General features: G+C 36.5%; 1 protein-coding gene across 1 annotated transcript in view; it reads right to left on the reverse strand.

The window, feature by feature from the left end:
- Positions 1 to 26,236, reverse strand: part of LOC136031477 (sorting nexin-2-like) — a 102,288-nt gene that overhangs the window by 770 nt on the left and 75,282 nt on the right. The window contains exon 8 of the mRNA XM_065711109.1: positions 14,642 to 14,794. Within this exon, the coding sequence (XP_065567181.1) occupies positions 14,642 to 14,794 (153 nt within the window). The remainder of the gene's footprint in view (positions 1 to 14,641; positions 14,795 to 26,236) is intronic.

Here is a 26,236-nt window from a genome sequence, read left to right on the forward strand (position 1 = left end):
TGTAATCACACATTTCAATGTTTCAGGCAATAGCTCTAAGCACTCCGCGAGGTAAGCAGCCACTTAGTTACTCCACACAGTAGGCAAAACATTTCACCAAGAAAACTCAGGGCATGTAGTTACTGTTAATGATCTTCTGAACTGACTTTTAATCAGAGGCGTTTTAGCGGGGTGACAGAGGGGCCATTTACCCCGAATGCAGAAATATTAGGGGCGCAAAATTTCAAATAAATAATCTAACGGTTATAATGATTTTGTAATTTTTAAAATTCTATTTTCATTAAAAGAAAGTTGAGGGCGCAGTTAGTGAATAAAAATGATTAATATTTAAACAATCAATAAATAAAGTAAAAATTAACAAAAGTGAAAATCATACGATAACGATAATTAAATAATTCGAATAATAAATTAAAAACAGTAAAACAATAAATTATTAATTAATAAATTAAAAACAATTTTGTTAATAAGTGAAAATTTCGTTGAAATCTTGCACAAAAATTTTGTGGGGGACAGAGGGCGGGGGGCTAATCAGGATTTATCCCAGGTGCAAGAGAGGCCAGAACTGCCACTGCTTTTAAGTCTAGTTATATTACATTGGATAACAGTTACGAAAACATTAACAAATCGATTAGATACCACGGAATTTAATATATCAAACATAAACTTTGCCTTTGAAGAGATAAAAAGACAAGTAAATAGCATAACATAAATCTTCTTCTAAGTTGAACAGAAGCTATAACCCAAGAATCCTAACCGTATGAGCATGAATCACAGAATGTCATAGAGCACACAGCAGCTTAACATCAACACTAAAAGTATAAGACCAAATTAAAAATCAGGATGGGCTGATGAACAGTATAATAGCCGTGAAATGTACAGCTTCCTTAAGGCCGATACGGGGCTTTAAAGGTATAAACTTAAAAAAAATTCATTATAAACTTTTTCAGTGTGTGCGGCCAAACTATTGGGTGGTCTTACCATAGCTTGCACGGCTTAAAAGATAAAAAAAAAATGATAGAAAACTAAAAGCCGTGACTTAATTTCGTAAAAATCTCAACTTCTCGCGTTTTGAATCAGAGATTCAGTTTTAACGAAATTTGCATCATCAGAAAGAGTGAGTTTTTTTGACTAAATGGAGCAAAATTTTCTTTTTTAGTTAACGAAAGGGCAATTCCTAAAAAGTTCTAGCATGCCTGGTAGGGAAACGCTAAAAGTCAGCTGAAAGGAATTATCATTTGAACAATTTGGCCACTGTGGGATTTCCCTGTAGTGTCACTCAATTTGATTGACAAGATCGTAGATAAAAAGGATTAAAGTTCATTGTCTTTTCAGTCAAATTTCACAGTCAAATCACAAATTATTAACATCCCTCTTGATGATGGCTACTCCCATTGAAGAATTTGTAAATGGGCCCTTTGTCCTTGTGACGGTCAGCCGACGCTGAAGCTCACAAAATGGTTTTTAAAAAACCGTACTATCTTAAAAAATTGACACATTCTTGCCACCTTTGAACGAATTATTTAAAAAAAAAAATAAAGAGCTCCATTAAGCCAAAAAAAAGAAGCGGAAATAAAGTCAAATAATCTTCTAAGCGTAAAACTACCACGAACCAGAATCAATAAATCAATTAAACTCAAAACGAAAAGAAATTACAGTCAAACTCAATCAAACTCAAAGCCGAATCAAACTCAAAACGAGCAGAAATTAACAAGAGTAAGGCTGATAGCTGCCATGCCTTCTCAATACCTGAACATAATTTGTGCTTTACTGAAAAAAACCGTGGATTATCAGTCTAATTGACATATACTGATATTTATTCCCTAAAGTTTTGATAATTTTTTATTTATGAAAGTAAAACAAGTGAAAACATTTAAAACGTATTTTGTTTTCAATAAAGCGCAAATTATATTCTGGTGTCAAGAAGACAAGGGGGGTTATCCGCCCTAATCATGTTAATTTCTGCTTTTTTTTTAATTTCGTTTATTTATTGTGATTATTTTATTATTTATTTTAGTGATTTGTGGCAGTTTTACGCTTGGAGAATTATTTTACTTTATTTCTGCTCATTTTTGGCTTAATAGAGCTCTTTATTTTTCATTGAAAAGCTTCTTTTGTGGAAAAAGTTTTCAAATTAATTTTTTTTTTCGTTTTTTATTGACAGTCTTTTTAATGTATTTTTTTTCATCATTCCAGTTTTTTTTTATACAAGAATCCATAGTTTGGGTTTCTATTTGTATGACATATACTCTTTGAACAATTTTTAATCCTGACGCTAACAGTATTTTTTAATTTAATTGAATAACTCCTGAAGTTGACTTAATATCATTCCCAAAAGATTCTATCTATGCTCTTTGACAACCTGGATACACTTACAATCTTTTTGTTACTTAAATTGTAAGAGCAGAAATAGTAATTGTGGTAGGCAAAAAGTTTCAATTCAATTCCCCCACTCGCTCTCGATATATTCTGAGGTGTCTTATTAGCTACCCAAAACATAATACCTTTTGATTTAGTTCAAAGCAACAATGGGGTTTAAGGTATAATGGGCCAATTATATTACTGTATTTTTGCTCGACCGTTTTTACTATTCTGAACAATATGGCTGCCTCAAAATTTTGACTGGATGCGTTTGGAAAATGAAAGAGCTTGAGATAAGAGCTGCTTGACCTTCAATCTCTTTTTACTCTTAAAAAGCGCAGCAGAACTTTTAATTTTGAATCGAGTAAGCTCCTTTAAAATTTTCAATGATATTTCTAGCTATTATACAGAGGTGCTGCCTATGATGTTGCTTATATACCTTTTTGAAAACCTGCTTGAATACAGTTTGTTTCGTTTGATTGAAGCTCCTCCTAAACGCTTCCAATAAGTTTCACCTTAATACCCTTAGCGTCATTAGTAACATTAACTCTAGTGGTAGTGTTAAAAATACACATAGTGCCTTCTAGCTAGTTCAAAATCCCTCACAACTTATCCTTTAAGGTCTAACTTAATAATATAAGTTGTTCTTCAGATATTGCTCTGTCACCTTTTTGAAAGTCCACATGCTCATAGTTTCTTTTGATTTACTTCAACATCCGCCAGAATGTTCCTTAAGAGCTTCACTTTAATATCCTTAGCTTGCGCAGTAGCAATAATTGTAGCAGCATTAGTCGCAGTACTCTCATAGCACCTTTTGTTTCTTCAACATCCCCTTCAAAAGACGATGAAGTTCCAGCTTAATACTATAAACCGTTCTTGAGGTATTTCTGATGCATCAAATTAACAACCTGTGTAGGGTAAGTGTGTTTCGAATTAATTCTCTACAGTTTCTATATTCCCCAAATTTTCCGCCTTAATATCCCCAGTTTTAATAGCAGTAGCAATAGTATCAGTAGAATTAACTGTATTAGCCTAAACTCTAGTGGAAGTAGTAGTAATGGAAGTTGCAGTAATAGTAACAGTAGTAATAGTATGAGTAGAAGCAGTAGCATTAGGATGGAAATATTTTCTATTGCTTAGTTCAACATCCCTCACAACAAACCCTGTTAGTTTAAACTTCACACACCAAACTTCCTAATATATTGCTGTTACACCCTTTTGATAACCTGCACACAGGCAGTGTGCTGTGATTTAATTCCCTTCCCCCTTGAAAATTATTTGAAAATTATGGATAGTTGTGACAGTAGTCACAGTAGTAGGATTGATATTACTAGTAATAGTATTGAATAGCGGTTGTACTACTAACAACAGTAGTATTAATATATTGCCTTTTGATAAGTAGAACATCCCTCTCATCAAGTCCTGGAAGTTTCAACTTAATACAAGTAGCCATTACTATGACATTGCTGATATGTACTTTTGATAACTTGAATGACCTTATACTTCTTGAAATTTTCATTTCAATGTTCTTAGCCTTACTAGTAGTTGCAATAAAAGTAGTAGTAGTTGTAGTTGTAGTAACTGTAAATGTAGCAGTAACCGTAGTATTAGCAGTAGTGTTCGGATATTACCTTTTTGTGAGATGATCTTCCAATTAAAGCATTCTCTGAAAACTCAAACTTAGTGCCCGATCAATCCTCGAGATACGCTTTTATGTCAGTGTATATGCACATAGGCTCTTTTAATCTAGTTCATATTTCCCCCTCAATGCTGTAAATGGATTAGTGTGGCAGTAGTCATAGTAGTATTGGTAGCATGCATATGTTGCCTTTTGATCATCTCTCTTATCATTTCCTGAATATTCCAAATTAATATACTCAGTTATTCCTGCGTTACACCCTTTTAACAATCCGCATACACATAACGTGTTTTGACTTAATTCAACACTCCCCTCAACATTCTCTGAGAGGCTCACCTGAATACCGTTTGTCTTCTTGGAAAGTAAAGTTCAAATATGCATACATTTCTCAATAACATATACTATGTGTAAAGAATGAACGAAATTCCCAACTTATAGCCCTTGTCCTGAGGACTGTGGGAGGTTGACATCTCCAAAGACATAATTACTGGACCTTTCAACAATGCTGAACAAAATAGCTCTCTTAAAATTTCGTGGAAAGTCTTTCCACGATATTTTTTGTGGAAAGATAGGCTTGGGGGTGGGGGATGATTGCCCTTCATTCCCTTTTGACTCTTAGAAAGGGCACTAAAATTTACGACTTCCAATCAAATGAGCTCCATTCGACCCAAAGTTTATACGACCAACCGTTCCTCAAAAACCTTACATTCCCCAGGGCATAACTTACAGCCCTTGCCCACGGGGTCCAAAGGATTGTGTCTACCCTAGAGACATTGTAATATGATTTTTGGACTATTCGTTACAAAATAGTTATCTCACAATTTCAATTGAATGCTTTTCGGGAAAAGAGGAATTCAGGCAGGGAGGGGGGCTAGTTGTTCTCCATCATGTTTGACTCTTAAAAGGGAACTATTTTAAGAGGGAATTCTTAAAAGGGAACTCAATTTGGACTATTTTTGAACAAATGGCTATCTCAAAATTTCTATTAGATGTACTTGGGATAATGCGACGTGTGGAGGAGGGATGCCCCTGATTACTTTGACTCTTAAAAAGGGCACTTGGAAATCTGATTTCCAATCCAATGAGCCCCCTCCGGAGTGTATACCACCACCGTTTCCATTATTTTTATTTGCATAATTGCACTTAGGGCTGATGGTCGGGGAGGAGGCTGTCATCCTCAAAGACGTAATTTCCATATCTTTCAACTACGCTGAACAAAATAGCTTTCTCAAAATTTGGATGAGATGTGTTTTGGAAATTCATGGCCGTGCGGGGGGGGGGACTTGTTGCCTTCTAATAACTTTTGACTATTAGAAAGGGTTCTAGCCCTTTCAATTTCCAAGCGAATGGGCCTTTTTCAATGTTTCTACGACTAAACATGGCCATCTTAAAATTTCTCTTTGAATCTTTTGAAAAAAGATCTCTTTGAATCTTAAAAAGGCACTAGAAATTCTGATTGGCAATCCAATTAACCCCCTCCGAAGTTCATACCACTACCCTTTTTATAGATTTCATATACCCCCAGGACATAACTTACAACCCTTGCCCTGAGGGCCTTGGGAGGGAGGTTGTCATCCTTGAAGACATAATTTCCAGATATTTTAGCTACTCTGAACAAAAGGACTGTCTCAAAATTTTGATTGGACGTGTTTAGGTAAATGGTGGGCGAGGGAGGGGGTCAGCTGCCTCCAATCACTTTCGACTATTAAAAGGGTACTAGCCCATTCAATTTCAAATCGAATGAGCCTTTTTCAAAGTTTCTACACCAACTCTTTGATACGAAGTGCCCTGGTGAAAATGTAAAAAAATAAAAATAAACACATAGTGCCCACATCGCTCTGTACTTAGGCAGCACTATTGCGCTGCCTATGGTGCACTCTTTGTGTTCCAAAAAAAACGTTGAAGTTATTTTTAAGAGTCATATGGTAAAACGAACTAAATAAAACCAAACTACAGTTTTCCTTATACAAATGCTTACTATTTTACTCTTAATATTATTTTTCTATTATCATTTAATAGGTCATTCAATTTTTATAATTGATATTAATCTTTCAGTTATTATTATTACATAGTGTGTCAATAAAATTCCGCATAAAATTTTATTTATGTTCAACACTATTTGAATTTGAAGTGAGCTGCAGAATTTCTTGAGACAGTCAAAAGTAATCAGCAGTGCCGAGCATTCATACTAGCTTTCTCTAAGCTTCACGATTTGCACGACTTTTTTTCTTAAATTTTCGTATATCTAGATGTAATTTGTCAATTCTTTGTGGTCTTTATGGCTCTAAATATAAATCCTAATTACCTCCAGCATCGAATTGTTAAGGGGGTGATTAAGTGAACTGATGGAACTCGAAAATCCCATGTTAAATTGAAAATTTATATTTAAAAAGTACTCAAGTATTCATTGGCGGAAGATGCCGCTTTTAATATCAGGCCATAGCTTCTTGAAGATGCTACAAAATGTTTGAAAGGATTTTGTTCTATTTCCTCTAATTGCTTAGAAATCTTAGAAAATGTCTAGGGATTTTTCACAAGTGTACTCTATGAAGGATATTGCTTTTGGAACAAAATTGGTACTATCATGTGCAGAAGACAATAACCTATAAGATGATTGGAACCATTTTTTGATGTATTTTCCTGTTTTCTAACAGTCCCCTAGAATATTTTCAGCTACCTGAAATTTTTACAAGTCGGTTGCCATAAAGAATCGTTTCAGATCGCCGATAACAACCCCTAGAGACGAAAATGACAAGCTGGAATAATCAGCTGCTTGTTAATAGTGTGAAATTTTCATAAATTATTTCAATGCAATGAAGAAACATAGAAATGAGAAATAGACAGGAGCCTTCAGGAAAGTTATGCACACAAAGCCGAAATCATGGGGAAAATTAAATCAAAGCGAGGTATGGAACTGCGAAACTGCGAGAAATTTGGGGATAGGCTAGTGGATAAAGAACCGAAAAGAGTCTAAGGCGGACTATTGCATGGAAGTTGGAAAGAATGGACTGGTCAACCCCAAACGAGGCCACGACTACTTTTACCAAGTACAATCAGTCAGCTTGAATGTGCTCAGCTATATACTTGCTTTTTCATGATTTTTACCCAGAAAGACTTCTACATTGAAAAGATAGACCGCAATCCAGGCTTTTGGACCGAAAAGATTTTTCCCAAGCTGAAAGGATTCTTCATTGATGCTTTGATCCCAAAGTTCCACAGGGGGTTCCAATACAAGAGCCGTACTTATAAGATTAATCGTCTAGTACCGGTAACAGGAAAATTCATTTTCCTTACATTCTATCCTTCTTTGTAGTTACATACTTAATTGTATTGTCATTTGAAATAAAATACCTTTGTTTATATTGCTTGTCCTCCAACTTCATCAAACAGTTCGTAGTAACGAACTGTAGCAAAGAGCGACCCGGCTCAATAGTAACCGAAACTCTAAAAAATGGAATTTTGGTACCAATAGCTACATCAAAAGAATCGCATTTTAATGCTGATTTTAAATATATTAAATAAAAAAACAAGTTTTTTCAACTGAAAGTAAGGAGCGACATTAAAAATTAAAACGAACAGAAATTACTTCGTATATAAAAGGGGCTGCTTCTTCATCAACGCCCCGCTCTTTACGCTAAAGTTTGACTCTTTCTCCCAACTCTTCTTTTTAAAACAGTAAAAAACTTTAGCGTAAAGAGCGGGGCGTTGATGAGGAAGCAGCCCCTTTTATATACGAAGTAATTTGTGTCCGTTTTAAGTTTTAATGTCGCTCCTTACTTTCAGTTGAAACAACTTGTTTTTTTATTTAATTTCTGAATGTTTTTGAATAAATGCATGTTTTGATTTTGGCTCTCCGCAGAGTAATAATTGAAACAAAATTTGAATTTTTTTTTTTTTTTGCTGAATGGCTTACTCATAATTTTGATCGAATGATTTTGGGAAAAAAGAGCGGGGGAGGAAGCCTAGTTGCCCTCCAATTTTTTGGTTAATAAAAAAAGGCAACTAGAAATTTAATTTATTACGAATGGTTTTATAAGTAAAAGATATACGTAACTTATAAACTAGCTTACGTGAAGAATTTTTTATTCTCATATTTTTATTACACATATGAGAGGGTTCACCCCGTCGTCAGTACCTCTCTCTTTACACTAAATCTTAAATTTTGGCCCAATTAATTAAGAATGACCCCTGAATCACAAAAGCCGTAGAATAAATAGTTGACATTACTAAAAATACTTTAGCGTAAAGAGCGAGGTATTAGGAGGAGGTGAGCCCCTCATATGGGTAATAATTTCTGTTCGTTTTAAGTTTTGATGCTGCTCCTTACTTCCAGCTGAAAAAAAACTTTTTCATATATATTTTTTCATTGTTTTTTTTTTTAATAATGTTAGTAAATCCTGCACTCCCTTCATGGAAATTTTCTTCCCCCATGACCAAGTCCTCGATGGAAAGTTCCCCCAGTATATCCCCCTCTTTTCGACCCCTCTCCCCGACCAAAAAATTCTCCTGAAAACACCTGTACACTTCCCAATAACCATTACTATATGTAAGCACTGGTCAAAGTTTTTAACTTGTAACCCCTCCCACGGAGACTATGGAGGAGTAAGTCGTCTCCAAAGACATAGTTATAAAGTTTTTCGACTACGTTGAATAAAATGGCTATCTCAGAATTTTGATCCGTTGACTTTGGGAAAATAATTAGCGTGGGAGGGGGCCTAGGTGCCCTCCAATTTTTTTCGTCGTTTAAAAAGGGCACTAGAACTTTTTATTTCCATTTGAATGAGCCCTCTCGCAACATTCTAGGACAATTTGGTGGATACGATCACCCCTGGAAAAAAAAACAAAACAAAAAAAAACAAATAAACACGCATCCGTGATCTGCCTAAAAGTCATAGAACACTACTGTAGAAATTTCAAGCTCCTATCTGCAAAAATGTGGAATTTTGTATTTTTTGTCAGAAGGCAGATCACAGATGCGTGTTGATTTGTTGTTTTTTTTTCAGGGGTGATCGTATCAACCCAGTGGCCCTAGAATGCTGCAAAAGGGCTCATTCTAACGGAAATGAAAAGTTCTAGTGCCTTTTTTAAGTGACCAAAATCTCGGAGGGCACCTAGGCCCCCGTCCCACGCTAATTATTTTTCCAAAGTAACCGGATCAAAATTCTGAGATAGCCATTTTATTCAGCGTAGTCGGAAATCCTTATAACTAAATCCTTATAAGTGTACAGACGTCTTCAGGGGCGTTTTCATTTGGTCTGGGGCAGGGTTGAGAAGAGAGGGATATGCTGGGGAAACTTTTCATGGAGGAAGAAAATTTCCATGAAGGGAGCGCAGGATTTCCTATTATTATTAAAAAAACAACAATGAAAAAATAAATATGACAAAGTTTTTTCAACTGAAAGTGAGGAGCAGCATTAAAACTTAAAAGGAACAGAAATTATTACGCATATGAGGGGCTCACCTCCTCCTAATACCTCGCTCTCTACGCTAAAGTATTTTTAGAATTTCAACTATTTATTCTACGGCTTTTGTAATTCAGGGGTCATTCTTAAGAAATCGGGACAAAATTTAAGCTCTAGTGTGAAGAGGGAGGTACTGTTGAGGGGGTGAGCCCCCCTCATATATGTAATAAAAATGTGAGAATACAGAAGTTCCTTACGTAAGCTAATTTGTAAGTTACGTATGTCTTTAACTAGTAAAATTTATTTTTACTAATAATTTTACTAATAAAAAAATTCGTAAGAAATTAAAAGTTCTAGTTGCCTTTTCAGGTAACCAAATAATCGGAGAGCAACTATACCTCCTTCCCCGCTCCTATTTTTTTCTCAAAATCGTTTGGTCAAAACTATGAGAAACCCATTTAGCCAAAAAAATAAATACCCAAATTTCGTTTTAATTATTCATCTGTGGAGAGCATAAATCAAAACATGCATTGATTAAAAAACGTTAAGAAATTAAATTAAATAAAAACAAGTGTTTTTAACTGAAAGTAAGGAGTGACATTAAAACATAAAACGAACAGAAATTAATTCATATATGAAAGCGGCTGTCTCCTCATCAATGCCCCGGTCTTCACGCTAAAGTCTGACTCTTCCTCTTAACTCTATTTTTTAAAACAGTAAAAAACTTCAGCGTAAAGAGCGGGGCGTTCATGAGGAAGCAGTCCCTTTCATATACGAAGTAATTTCTGTTCGTCTTAAGTTTTAATGTCACTCCTTACTTTCAGTTTTATTTTTTTTTTAATTTAATTTGTAAGAAAACTTTGGTTTTCTAAGAATCCTCGAAGAAAGCTTTCAACTAAGTTCGCTGTTTAGTTTCGAATTAATGAAATGAGGTATTTTAAATAGCCTATCCCTAGGAAATAAAGTGGAAAAAACAATAAATTTTAAAATGCATTCTATGCATGCCGTCACAGTTGCATATACATGGGCATTTTGTGCTTGAGAATGATAGTGCTCTTTTGCTCATTTTCTAATTTCCCTTGGTCGGTAACCAAGCTTTGCAAGACACTGTCAAATATATTATTATTTCTCGGCTGAAGCATCTCACCTAAGGAAGCTGTCAATCAAAACCTTTGACAAGACTTGATAATTGGTGCTATTTGAAGTTTTGACAATCGACGATCTCTAGAGAATTAAAAGACAGAAGGGTAACCTTACTTCAATTCTGAAGCTCGATGTTTTCAAGTTCACTTAATCACGGCCTTAAGATTGACAGTTTTCTAAAGACAATAATGTTTCTTACAACTTTCGAACGAATCTATTTAGTATGTTCAGAAAACACTTCTAAATGTGTCACGGCCTATAAACAATTAAAATGGAAACGAAACGAAACGAAAAAAAAATGCTTGTTGAACGTCTAATAGAACGTATTAGTAACCGTTTCATTTCATTGAAGAAAAAAGTCCAAAATAAACCATAGCTTTCTTCGCAAGGGGCAACATCACTGCCATCAGATTTTTTCTTTTTTTTCCATAGATTTCAACTTGACGAGGCAATGTGCTTTAAAGAAAAATGTTGAACGTCATCATCAAACGTTGACCTGACTAAACCTAAGATTATTGGTCATAGTATTGGGCATAGTTGTAACTGGGAGAGGGGATCAGAGGGTTAACACCCTTTGTTTGCACCACATTTCTATTTTCTATTTTGTGACTTCTATTTTCTATTGAATTTTCTCTGATTTCTATTTCTATTTTTTGATTTCTATTTTCTGACTGTTATAACAATGCTTTGTGTATATTTGTTCACAGAGAGGCATATCATTCTGGCGGCAGGTACTCAACCACAAAAATCGTCTTTTACAATAAATAAGCAGAAGGCAAGTATGTATTTGTGCGCTATTTTTCATATTTTAGGTTAGAGCAGGTCAAACTAACATTTCCTGGCTACAGCCTTGCAATTTGTATACATTCATTCTAAGAAAATCAAGCCTTTTGCAATCTTTTGCTTTAGCTTTTGCTATCTTTTAAGTAGGAAATTTGGTATTTCTGTTGATGCTTCGCGACATAAGATATCAGTCAATATTAATTTTAGGCCAAGGCAGAAAAAAAAATTCAAGTCTTATCGCTGCAGAATTATTTTTTTTATATGTTTATAAGTACATTTACGAAAATGGTTCTCCAATAAAATTTCATTTAAATATCCCCACGATTAGATATAGATCAATCTTATCCCTAAAAATATTCGATGATAAATATTCAAGCATGGCTATCTTCAAATAAGTGTATATCAAATTCTATGGTGACTATCTGGACTCAATGGTAATCCACCCAAGCCTAATTTGTTTTCAGTTTAATTTAATTCACTTGTTGCTTAAATTTGTTAAATAAATTAAAAAAAACAACAAGTTTTTTCAACTGAAAGTAAGGAGCGACATTACGAACAGAAATTACTCCGTATATGAAAGGGGTTGTTCCTTCCTAAACGCCCCGCTCTTTACGCTAAAGTTTGACCCTTTCTCAAAACTCTACTTTTTAAAACAATAAAAAAAACTTTAGCGTAAAGAACGGGACGTTTAGGAGGGAACGACCCCTTTCATATACGGAGTAATTTCTGTACGAAGTAAAACAAACAAAAAGAACAAATAAACACGCACCCGTGATTGGTCTTCTGGTAAAAAATACAAAATTCCACATTTTTGTAGACAGGCGCTTGAAACTTCTACAGTAGGGTTCTCTGATACGATGAATGTGATGGTGTGATTTTCGTTAAGATTTTATGACGTTTAAGGGGTGTTTCTCCCTATTTTCTATAATAAAGCAAATTTTCTCAGGCTCGTAACTTTAGATGAGTAAGATTAAATTTGATGAAACTTATATATTTAAAACCAACATAAAAATCCGATTTTTTTGAGGTATCTATTAATATTAAAATCCTGTTTTCTAGAGTTTTGGTTACCATTGAGCCGGGTCGCTCCTTACTACAGCCCGTTACCACGAATTGTTTGATAGGAATCTCTCCAGCTAAAAATCATCGAAGTTCTAGACTAGAAATTTGTCCATATATACTTATATGTTGGTATTACTAACCTCTCAGCTGAGAGAAAAAAATGCCGTCTAGGGAGGGGAGTATATGCCAACATCTTTTGACTGCGCAAATATTCTGAGTCTTAAATATTATTTCAGCTTATTCATTATCTTGATGAGTATTCATTGCCAAAGTCCTTTGGCGTCAGCAAAGACAAAATTAAGTCCTATTCATCCCAGCCCATCTCACTCAACATACTTTTAAATTAATTCTATATTCAGTCGGTTTAAAAGTTACAGTAGAACAGTAGATACTTGAAGACTTTATTGTTAATAAATCAGTTCTAATCCAGCATCCACCAGTAATGCAATTTGCCCATTATGTTTAAAAACTAAATGTTTCCTTAAGACTAAATCAAAATGCACTGTGTTCGTGCAAATTACCAATAAGACATCTCAGCAGTATCCCAATAACGACTGAGGGTGTTGTGTTTCTTCTTTTTTAGAAGGCGCGGCCTTTTCAGTCGATTTCCGACATATTCCAGTCGGCCACCCTTCTTAAAATGATGGATCCACTGTCTGTGTAAGAGCTCCACATAATTTACTGCAAATAAGCCACAGATCCCTTAAACTTGAATATACATTTCCAATTCAACAGCCCTTGTGTTTTAGCGGCCTTTTTTTAAAATTAATAGGACACAAATTCAAACTTTAGCCTAAAGAGCGAGGGGTTGAGAATGGGATAGCCCCCCTCATATGCGAAATGATTCTGTTCGTTTAAAGCTTGGATGTTGATCCTTTAGTTGAAAAAACTTGTTTTTTTCAACTGACTTTCTAGTCGTTTTTCAAACCATGCCCAGGCCTAACCAAGATATGATGTAAACTACCAGTCCATAAACCCCCAATTTATTGCTGAAAAGGGTATATATCTATAATTGTAAATGAATCGGTTGCGTCCTGCTTTTTCCGCTTGTCTGCTTGAGAATTGAAATGTTGGATTGTAATTAAAATTGTTGATAAAATTTGATTTTTTATTCAAATTGTCGAGTAACAGAAGTTTTGTTGAAAAAGGCCTAAATTATGTTTTTACAGCATAATTTCGGGTTGACGGAGAGGCGTATTATTGTTCATATGGATGAAAATTCTGTATGGCTTTGATCTTCTGCACGGCTAAAGCACGTAGTTTTTGATGGGTAACATGAAACTCAAAGAATATTATATATTTGTAATCAGCATAAAAATTCAATTCTTTCCTTGTATTTTTATCAAAATTGTGTTTTTTTAGTTTTGGTTTCTTTTAGGCCGAATCGCTCCTTACTTACAGATTGTTACCACGAGCCGTTTAAAAGATATCTTGGAAATGTCCAATAACAATATTTGATTAGCCAAAAATCGCGTTTGTTGAAGCAATAATATTATATTTAGGACCCAACCCGTTTATCTAACAAAACCAACAATTGAAACATAAAAAGAACATTGCCCCAGAAAATTTCCTCCTGAAAAACGACCCTGGAAAATCTCATTTCCAGAAAACTGGCCCCGGGGAAGCTCACCCTCAGGAAGAATCGACCTGAAAGGTTTTGGGAACAGGAAAAAATCACTGTGAGGAAGCCTATCCCAAGAAGAACTTGTTCCTGGAAAAATCGTCTTGGAAGCTCGGCTACTGGAAACCTTGCCTCCAAGATTTGCAAAAAAATACACCGAGGAAACTCACTCAAGAAAAAAAAAGTCCCACTGAACCTGCTCCAAAGGGACGGTTGGCCCTTCAGTAATTGACCGTTAAATTATCCGCCGGAGCTTGCATCCTAAAAATAGTTGGACTCCGCCATCCTTCGTCTCCTGTGAAAAATTTTGGTTGGACATCCCCTAATGAGTCCCCTCCTAAGTTTCTTCGGCTATCCCCTAATAGCAAATAGGAAGATATTATATTTGTCATTTTTTTTAAATAGTCCAAAATTTGTATCTAAGAATTTGACCATTTATCATGAGCAAAATCGTTGCAAGGCGGTTTTACTTCGTCTATAGTGAGAGCAAACCTAAAAAAAATTGATTACCATAGCACAAAATGTTGATTTACTGAAAATCCCTTATTGTGATTTTATTTTCTCTTAACTGAGAGGACGTATCCATACAGGGATGATTTCTAAACGATGAAATGAAAAAAAAAAAATACTAACCTTTTGCTGAGATTCTAACAAAGCTTCAAGATAGGATATAAATGCATGCTTGAAATCTTTAATGCGAGATAACTCAAAACGGTCAAATTCCTGCTTGATTGTGCGTGAAATAGCTTCAAACTCTTCACGTGCTCGCTCAACTTTTACTTCCCACTGGAAAAAAAACACAATTTTTGAAAATTATTCTAAGACAACAAAAATCATGACAGAAAGCAAGAGAAAGAGTTAGACATTCTTTTCTTTTTTTTATAATACATGCTTCTTCTTTTTTTCTATTTCTTCTTCATCAGAACAGACAGACCTACGATATGTCATGAACTACAGTTTAACTTTTCATACAAAGGTAGAATGGTCGCTTTACTGAAGTAAGGTTTCAATAGTTCGTTCATAGCAATCCAGTTCTTTAGTTTCAACTTATTATATGACCTTTTTTTATGTTAGGTTTTAATATATCTCTACAATTTTCCTTGAATAGGGTATTCTTTGAGAAGAATCAACCGCAAAAACTTTAGAATAAAATAACATTACATAAAGAATGTAACTCAGATTAATACTGAAGTAGAAACTTAAAACAAGCCTATCCGCATTTCTTCTTATAGTTAAATTTCCTAAGCCCATTTTTCTCAATGTAAAAAAAGGCCTTACTTATTAATAAAGTTGCAATAAACATAATGTTAGAAATAATCAAATCTTATTTGATAAAAATAAATCAAATTTTTTAATTACATGCGAAGTACCAAGAGGTGAGCACACAGTTCATTACTATCTCAACATAGGGGCCACGAGTAAAGAGCTTTATTATGAAAAAATCATCCAATGTACTTGCTTCTTTCTCTAGTCAAAACAGGTTAACCTCTTGATGCCATAAAGTCTTTTAGATCTGCCCCTATACCCCTTTGAGCGAAAATAGAGCTTAAAAGACGGATGACTTCAAATATCAAATTCTGCCATACATGTATTTCCTGATCCCCTAAAAGTGTCTTCCACCTTCAGAGCTCTTTTCACTCTATCTCAAATCTTATCCTCGCCCTAGTTTCATTTATAACCACACAAATAAAGTCTGATTCATACATGAATCACAGTCCTTTAAGATAATTTTTAATTAAGGTTGTCCATGACCCTTACTTGTATACCTACATGCAGCTTTTGCTAGCAAATGCTCAGAAGGACTTAAAGCCCTTTCCCGCAACTTCACTATTCTTACTGCTCTGCCTATCTTAAAGGATGACAGCCCTAAATCCATGCACAAAATAGGACAAGACAATATCGTACGACAAATTTAAAGAATTGAAATATGAAAATGAACAGAAAGCAAAATAAGAAAAAGGTTTAAGACCCTTTAGAGCCATTGCTGGTGCATAGGGTTTCAAATCGACGATTCAGTAGCTGGTTCTTTTTTTTACGATCCCTGGGTTCCGTATTGCCACAGAGGATATCAATCCACTACCACAGGACAAAAACAGAAATTATGAGGAGTAAATTAATTATTCATACAGAAGAACTGACGTCAACATTTCAATTGATTTGGCTAGATATAAATATTCTTATGTATAACGACATGCACTTCGCAGAGAAACGGAGTTCTTGTCACAAGAATGTTTCCTATTGTTGTAAAACCGTAGGTTTTTGCTCCAAACTAGGAGGAAAACCGGGGAAAGTCTTACCACCAAAATCATTTTCACTTTACTTTGAAACAGATTTTAAATCCATGATTTTGACTTGCGAACTCAAGAGGTATATGAAAATATTATAGCATTTAGATTACTTGTGGCGGGGATCAGGCGTTTCTACCTTGCCCAGTATCAAGGATCTTCGAGACCAGTTTGAACCAAGTAGTGCGGTGTAATGCCAGCTGCTTTGCAAATGGGAGCCATTGAGTTGTCCACCTGTGACCAAACTTTCTGAACCCCCCAATAGGTTCAAGGTCTAATTTAACCAAGTTCCACCAGATTTTCCGCTGTCCTCCTTGGCGTCTCTTCCATGAGGTAAGTGGTTCAGCTAGAAGGATTCGACGAGGCAAGTACTCTGTTGGCCTCCGTAAGACATGGCCCAACCATTTCAGTCGACACTTCTTGTTCGTGATGGCAAAGCATCATTTGATATCACAAATTCGTCGTATATCCACGTTGATATGCGATCATTTACATTTAACCTGAGGATGCTACGCACACACTTATGCTCAAACATCTTCATTGCATTTTCATGTAGTCGATTTACTGACCAAGTTTCGCATCCATAAAGAAGGATTGTTCAAACCTAAGCCTGGTAAACTCGAACTTTAATTCTTACAATTGTTTCACGCCGGTTCCACAACAGTTTTCTAAGAGAAGCAAAGACCGTCTGTTCTTTCTGCAATCACTGTTGATTGAAAATCGCCGTCAGGTAAGCCGTAAGTACAAAGCTGGAAACCAAGGTTTGTGAAGCTGTTGACCTGATCCAAGTGTACTTGATTTACAGTTAATAAAATAGGATTAGTGTGATTATTGCCATAAATTTTGTCTTCCTTGTACTGACTTTCAAGCCAATGCTATCTGCCCAAGTAAGTACCTCATCGAGCATAGTTTGAGCTTTCTCTAGGTCCGAAAGGATTGCGACATCATCAGCGTATTCGAGGTCTCCAAGTGAAAGGTTCTGTCCTATCTGAACTCCTGGGTGAGAAGATAGTGCATTTTCATGTACCTAGTCAATACAGTAATTAAACAGAGTTGGAGACAGGACGCAGCCTTGTTTTACCCCAAACTCAAATAGAAATTCATCAGTCTTTTCTCCGTTAATTCGAACTCAGCTCACAGAAATCTTCTAATATGCTTTAAGTACTTCGACAAATTTCAGGGGTATTACATAATTTTCAAGAATTTTCCAAAGTGTTTGGCGAGTAATCAAATCGAAGGCGGAAACGAAGTCCGGAAAAATCAGAATGAGAGGCAAATTATACCTTTCAAACTGCTGGATAATGAGGCGGAGCGCAAAAATATTGTCAATGCAGCCTCTACCAACTCTTTCGTGATATGTTTAGGGCCGCTCATCTTTTTCCTACATTCTTCGACTACTGATACAGTTCTGGTGTCGTTTCACTTTCGTTCGGCCTAGGATCTCTTCAGTGTTCTCTCATCACTTTTTTGAAGGTCTCCCATATTTTCTCAGAGCTGCGGGTTTCCTCTTCATTTAAGTTTAGGGCATCAAAACGGTTTGTTAGCTCATATTTGGATTTCGCCAAACTTCTTCATCTTGCAGCTTCCCAATGTCGATTCGGGCTTTCGGTTTATTCTTTCTTCGAGATGCAAGACGAAGTAGTATTCTTGCAAGCACTAGTTTCTGGTCATATTCTGATTTTGAGCCTGTGTCTGCAGCATTATAAGAGCGGGAGTCTATTACTGAACTTCTCCAAAGCTGGTGGACAACTTGTGCTGAAATATGGTGATTCATCAAAGCATAGTTTACCAGCCTTTGCGCATTTTTACATTTATACCACAGTCCGAACTTTCAAAGGACCTGTGGGGGGGGGGGGTATCAGATAAATCATCTCTCGTGTTGAAGTCCGCTGCAATAATCAGGTAGTCTCGTGCAGCAACTGAAGAAGACAGTTGTTGCTATTCCGAATAGAATTCATCCTTTGCAGTAACTGTGGCATCACGAGTAGGGGCGTATGCGGAGAGAATGGATACGTTTTCAGGGCTTCCTTGATCCCTAATCCTAGCCAGTTGGGGAGAAACAGGATCATACTCAAGAAGTGCGTTTCTGGTTCTTTGGTTCATAAAGAAACCACCACCACGGGGTCCCGAGTAATCGTTTACTCAGAGTAGAAAAAGTGGAACTGTTGTATAACGCCTCGGGCGCTGTAATTACTGTAGACCCAGAACCAGAGATTCTGGTGTCAGAAATGCATAATATGTCAATATAGTACATCTCCATCTCATGGACAAGGAGAGCTTGCGTAGTTTCTTGTTTTACGGATCTGACGTTCCAACAACCAATAGTTATTCTTGATTTTGCTTGTTTTATGACTGTAGATAGTTTTCCCAAGGATATGGCTTGTAGATTTTTCAACTTCGTCACCATATTCGAAGTTGCGTCGCCTGCCGGGAACGCCGTTGGCTTGCTTACTACTCGATACCCAGGTCAAGGGGGTCGCATCGCTTGCCGGGAGCGCCGTAGCCGTATTCATAACTTTTCTAGGTCTAAGGTCAAGTGATATTTCTTGGAAATAGGCTAGGGGCATGAGCCAATCCAAAAAGTTGCTTAAAAGACTATGTAAAGACCTCTGGGACAGAAAAACATAACTATTTTGGTTACAGTTGTTTCTCTTTTTCAATCAAATAGAATAAAGTTATATCTAACTTCAGTTTGCTCAAAAGATTTCTAGTCTCGATGAGCAACGGGGGTACAATCAATGGCAATTCGCTACACTTGAATGAAACTATCCTACCTCCAAATGGGCGTCGATTCAAACTATCCTACGTCCAAAACCACTACTTTTCAGGAGAGCTATTTAAAGTTTTTAAGATTATTTTTCCAGTACTTCAAAAAGAGGTTATAGGGGAACAACCGAACTGTAGAGTTTCTTTTGTATTGGCTATGTATTAGTGAAGATATTTTTGACCTACTTAGGTCAGAACGTCAAAAAAACTGGATATAGGATGGTAGTCATATTATCTAGATCAGAACGAGACAATCCTAAGTCCAATTTTTGGACATAGAATAGTTACAGATCTGAGAAGCCATGCTGAAGGAAGGCACAGTCCATCCTATGTCCGTATTATATCAAATATTTCGCCATATATTAATTTAATTCATATTCAAAGTATGACAAAATGAAAAATTACTATTCGAAGTATCAAAAGAGAAAAATAAAACAAAGTTAATCAGAATCATCCAACTCCGCAGAACCTTCTTTTAAACAGTCGAACGGAAGGTCTCTGAAAAACTGGTGGTAAGCTTCAGGAATCAATTTTTTTATACAAAGATCTTGAATATCGCGTTACACTCTTTCGCGAATTGGAACTGGACCAGAATACAGCTTTTGTAAATCGTACGACCCAGCTGACTTCTTCGCTGAAGCTTTCCCCTTCTTGACCTCCTGATTGTTTCAATCATCTTGATGTCTTCAGCTGCCCAGCTGGTCCGAACACTAATCATGTCAGGCAAAGTGTAATCAACTTTCAACACTCAGATTTCTGTAAAGTTCACTTTAGCCCCGTTGATATCGACGTTAAAATTATAACTGGTCTCTCTACATAGCTTATCAAGATCATAGAAATCAGAGATTCCCATTTCCTTTACTTTGTAAGGACTCTTCAAACATGCACTTTTTGCAATCTGGAACCAATGAGAAGGCATATACACTGTTTGGTTCTTAGCAAATCTCTCGATGACAGCATGAACCGAATCGTTTTGATTTTGCTTGTGCCCGGTTTCAAGATATAAGTGAGTAATTACTATCTTAAATTTACTGGCCCAGTGTAAATAAAGGGAAACAAGGTTCTTGTTCTTGTTTTGTCCTCCGCAATTGTCACTTATGAAAACGAATTCTTTTGCTCCTTTCTCTACCATACTCACAATAAAGTTGCAAGCACAACTCCCGATTTCTGACGAACCTCTTTTAGCAGTGCCTGCATGCCACATGTAGCAGTTTCCTTCGCGAGTACTGCAGTTATAAATACTGAGATTGTACTATGAAGTTTCGACTTATAGTGATAAGAAGAAAATTCTCCACACGCACACTATAGGACCTTTTGCAAGTCAAAGCACGCTATGATAATCCTTTCAGGGTCCATCTTTCCTCTCTCTTGTTCCTCTGCCATAGACGTTCTACTTTCTTCCGTATTTCTGATGCGCCCACTGTGCTGTATAGTCAACTGTTCTTTCATCTGAGGGCTAGCATTTTCCATCGCAACACACTTGTCACATTAGTCTTTTTTGGGACGGTAAAAGCTGAGATTGAACTCATGCTGAAAAATTTCTCTGTATTTATCGGATCTTGTAGCTTGTCGATTTTTTTCCAAGCACAAGTCTCGATAGAGTCTATAAAGGTGAGCATGACTTTTGATCCCATCTTCCAAATACTGAGATTTAGATCTATCTCTGCAGTAATGGCTTGGGGCTTTTTTCAAAAGTTTTATATGCTCCCTGCATGATTTAAGTTCTCTCGTATCGGTGAATCTGCGGGATTCCTCTTTTCGACCTCTTTCATCCCTTTTCGCAGCTCCCGTACCATGCACTTTTTTCTTCAACGCAGTTTTCACCATATGCTCAGAAATTCCTAGCGTATTTACGAAAAACAGTCGACAGACTTTCTCAGGTTCCTAATTAATGCACAAGCAATACGCTACTGAAAACACCCTCCTCTCTGCTTTTTCAGTGTCATTGTTATTTCCCTCTGTTCCTTCTTGATGATTATCATTATCGCTCTTACGTATCCTAGAACGATTTTTTTCTTGGCTTGACTAACTTGCTAAAGTATGTAGTTTCTTTGTCTATTAATATTACCCAAGTCCCAGTAAGACCTGAAAATGTGTATTCGAGTCTCTTCCCGAATTCTTTCATAACACATCACCTTGCACTTACAAGGCCCTTTCATAGTCTTTTCTGGCACTGTCTTTCCTTTGCTACTAATGTGTTTGATGCCAGCATTCAACTTCTTCTTTGCTATGTATCTTTTCCAGCTGGAAGGTCTTCTCTTCCTCTTCTTCCCCTGGGTTGTAGGACTTTCTTCTGTTACACTAAGTTCACCAGCAGACGCACTGCCATTTTCCTCTATTCCACTAAGTTCATTAGCAGAGGTATCCCATTCTCTTCTATTCCACTACGTTCATTAGCAGAGGCATTCCCATTCTCTTTTATTCCACTTAGTTCAAAAGCAGATGCAGCACCAGTAATGCCTAGCTCACAAAAGTTCTCGGATTCATCCTGAATGGTAGCTTCGCTTGCACCTAAGTCAGAATCGTTATGCGCAGAAACATCTGCACTAGAGCCTTGCTCATTAGTTTGAAAGCGCACGTCAAGATTCAGAATAGGAGTGTGTGACACATGAGGAGCGTCAGAAATGCACTACATCATTTCCATATCCAGACTAGTCTCTACTGTCAAATGTGAATCTGCACGGGTTTCATTCGTTTCAAACGAGCTGCCAGCTTCTGTGGTCATGGCCCACAGCATTCCTCCCAACTCTCCTGAGTAACTTAGTGAGGTTTCTGGGTGACTCAAGTAATTAGTGCTAGAGTTTCAGTCAGAGTTGTTGCCAGTAGTTGGTGTAACAGCCGAACCTAGAAAAAAAATTGTTACAGCAATGTCATACATAAATGCTGTTTTTTTTTAGGGCAGTCAAATCTAATGTTGAAGCCCCGATAACTGCAGCAACAGTGAGTTAAATAAAATAACATAAGCTTTTTATGTTGTTTAAGTTGTTGCCAGATTTAAAGGTTGCCTCGTTAGATGTTTAGAGAAAATCTGATGTCACTGAATTACAGGTGTTGACAATACTGTATTTATTTATGTTTACTATTTATATGCTGCAAATATTCAGCCTATTCAGTTCAGTTCACTTAATACTACCAAACTCTATAAAATAAACGGGCAGTATCCAGGAAGTCTAGAAGACTTGTATCCAGGAATTCTAGAAAACTTGTAAACTACTAATGGACTTGTAAACCTATAAATCCTACTCTAAAAAATATTTAAACTGAAGTTGTTAGAGCTACAAGCTACAATCTCACTCTCTTTTATAACATCCGAGCAATCATGGCTCATTTGAACCTATTAACCCCACTGTCCACCAGAAATACAGGTTGTTCGGTACATTTTAGTAGTCACATAAACCATTTCATATTCCTCACTGTAGAGCTAGTGAACAGGCAGAAGGGACGATGTAAAGTTTGACCTAAGAGATTATGTCTGACCAGTAAAACCTTATCAGTATTAGTGGAAAGGTCAAATAATATTGCAACAGTAGATACGATATTGTAAAATAGGATCCCTCAGTTACAGTGGGCACAGTGCCAGTGGTGGGGATAGCTCAGTCATGGCAGCTACCAAACATTTAGGTACTCCACTCCAGTCTGCCATAAATCCCTGATTTTTGGATACTCTTTGCAGAACGTTGGATATATCCAGCATTTGGTATAGATACCATATGCCAAACGCTGGCCTATTCCTAACGCTGGATACTCTGTTCCAAACGCTGGATACTTGTTGCCAATAAAGTATTGATGAGTACTGAAGCTCAAAAATAAACCAATCAGATTTCACCAATAGTGAGATAGGTCAGGGTTAGAGTGCCAACAGGTATCCAACGTTTGGCATAGTGTATCCGGCGTCAGGCATAGGCTATGCCTATGCTTAGATGATACGGCGTTAGATGATAGATATATCTAATGTTTGGCATAGGGTATCCAAAATTCAGGGTTTGTGGTTAACTGCTCTACCCAGGAATGAGCTGACGTGACTGGCCAGAGTGCACCAGAAGGGACCTGAAGAAATCCACAATATATAAGGAAAGCACAATACCTCAATGGTCTACTGTCTAATGTTATAGTAACATTGAAAAGACAAAAAAGGAATAAGAATAAGAATCAGATAATTTTCTCTTACCTTTCCTGGCTTTCTCTCTAGCTAGTTCCATTAGTATCCTTCCTCTATTCATTTTGCAACTTCACTCTTCCTTCATAATTGCAAATCTTTACTATAAATATTGATGGTGGTGAAGGCAAACGTTGCCATCAAATTATCCCATGTCCAAAAAGACCTATCGATACTTTAGAATGGCAATATCCTAAGTCCAGACAAACTATCCTATGTCCTGCAACTCATCAAAATTTACTGCTTGAAACTAGCCCAAGTCTAAATAAGGACATAGAATAGTTTCACGGTGTGAGAAAAGCAAATTTGCAACATAGGATAAGAAAGAAAAAGGCTTTCTAGCGGCGTGGGGCCAATTCTGACTGAAAATTTGGATTCAGCACACAATTTAGCACAAGATAGACTAATAATCGATTTTTTCCATTTTTGGACATAGGATAGTTTGATTCGTAGCACATTTGGAGGTAGGATAGTTTCATTCTAGTGTAGCGAATTGTAGTTTTTAGCACTACTTCACAACTAGAGAATTTTTCAGTATTTTTAATCTTGTTTTTTTAGGATCCGATTAAATTCAGCGACAAACACCAGACAGTAAGAAAAAAAATATGCCATGCTAGGGGAAATTGCGATTTCATCTTACCTCGAGTAAGCAATTCCACTCCAATTTGACTTTAATTCCTTGTTTCCCTTAATTTTGATGTCCTATTTTCTTTTAAAATACGTACCCCAAAACAGTTTATACGGTAAGCCAAGATAAATTTTGTTCAACTAAGTTTCCCCAAAACAGTTTTTAAAGTCAGTCTAGAAAATTTAATAATGTTTGCTTTACATTCTTATGATTCAATTAAATACAGCAAGAAACAACCGGCTCTACAAAAAAAGCCCCAATGCCAAAAAATATCGATTCGATCTTACCTTGAGTAATTCCCCGTCAATTTCAATTTTTAAGGTATGCTTAAACGCCTGACCGCTTCAAAATAGTAAATAGGGAAAGAAAAAAAGGAAAAGGAAAGAAAAGCTCGAGAAAAGATGTCTAAATCATCTAGATCATCCAGATCATGAATGAGTTTATCACATTTACCATAGGGGTACTACACTAGTAAACTTTTTCTTTTTTTCGTCTCATGTCGGGATTCAGCTTTGGACATATATTTTGATCTAAAACGCAATCTACATATCGTAGCCTTCGTGGTATCACCCCTGAGAATACTTTTGGGTGAAATTCATTTAAATTTCTTCCCACAAGCAGTTTATTCAGTTTGGGTCGAATGTTGCAGGCCCCGAGAAATTATTAAAATTTAGTTAAAAATATAAACGCGTACCTTACCCAAAACCCCCCAAAAAAACCCAAAAGGAAAACCCATGCCTTATTTGAACCTAAGAAACACTTGTAGAAATAGGTAAAACGTTTCTCAAAAATCATGTCCTGTTTTTGTCTGCCTTCAAGTATTTACGAAAGAATTCTCATTTCTCAACATAAATTACTTATATTCATGGCTAACTCTCCTAAAGTTGGTTATTGCCTTCTTGTGAAATGTTAACATTTTTCTACATACAGGGGTACACAGGAGGACCGCGATATAAAGTCTAAATTTCCAACCAGGACATCATCCGTGAATTGTATTCCATGATAAAAGCTAGTTCGATTAAGCAAACATTGATCAGACATAAACTTCATTTTGGAACAATGTTTAGGGAGAATAAAGGGAAATAGCCCATTCGGGATACTAACTTTCTAGTTCTCGTATCCTAAGCTATTTTCGAGATAGAGAAGTAACTCAATTCAATTTCTAATTTCCATTACTTTAACAGTCCAATTTGCAGGCTAACGAAATAATATAAAATAGAAGAGTGGATGATGTCTTGTTTGCAGCAATGCCAGATTGGATGAGTTCCCATCAATCGGGCTGATAAACATGTAATTTGGGTACCAAATTTATCATATTTTTAAGAACAAAAAAAATCTACTTTTCATACATGGCAAGTGGTCAACAAAACCCAGACGAACACTAATCCAAAAAATTCATCTAATGTTATACAAATGGATAGCGGCTCCTCCGGAGTTTCGGATACCCACAAAAGAGTAAACCTTTGACCTTTATTCTTTACGCCTGGAGCCTAAAGGCAAGCGAATATATCCCATTGCGGAGATTGCATATAGTTTATATGTTGGGGAATGCGTAGCTTGGTAAGCATACCCTGTTTTGATTCATGGTTGGGAGATCGACTTACAGATTTTTCTAGCAGTTTTTTCATTGGGGGGAAGGAGGGTTTGGGAGTTCGAATTAAGAACACACAGTAGTTTTTCTCTGGTCCACTTGAAAAAGCTTGCGCTACTTTTTTTCTTCTTTTATGCCTGTCTGAACATATATCAAACAAGATGCTGCATATAGAACGTGGTTGGATGTCACAACAATGAAAGAAGGATAAGATGGCTAGCCCCACTTTACGCGTGAACAATAGCATATTCCCAAGGATTGTACTTTTAGCCATCCATATGGGGAACGAAAAGCAGGTAGTTCCAAGTGGGATGGAATGAGATAGAGAAGAAGGGTGGCAAGATGTGATGGAAACTGAAACTTAACGTGAGGCGGTAAAGAGTGGAAATTTCAATAAATAAGCCTTAAAGAGGAGCGTTTACAACTGTGTTGAGCACCAGGCGGCTTGGTACTGTAATAAGTTGTTAGAAGAGGTAGTAGTAGCCCCACAGGCTCTTTACCAAGTAAAATGTAAAATCATGTTCAGGGCCAGGTAGAGTTTGAAAGATTCTGTAATTTGAATCTTCTTAGCCCGTTGGGGGGGGGACTAGCCTGCCTGTATATGTATTGTAAAGCCAGTCATGTTTGTTTGTTAGAACCACATATATAGACAAAAGAATAGAGGCCAGACTTTAGCAAGTTCCACTATTTATTCCATTCTTTAAATTGGCATGGCTCCGGGTTTACGGCGAAATCTGACAAAATTTTTATAAAACACGGCACTTTTTTTCTATCTGCGGTTACGAAAAGGGCGAAATACTGT

Source organism: Artemia franciscana, chromosome 9, assembly GCF_032884065.1.
Source record: "Artemia franciscana chromosome 9, ASM3288406v1, whole genome shotgun sequence".
Lineage (NCBI taxonomy): Eukaryota > Metazoa > Arthropoda > Branchiopoda > Anostraca > Artemiidae > Artemia > Artemia franciscana.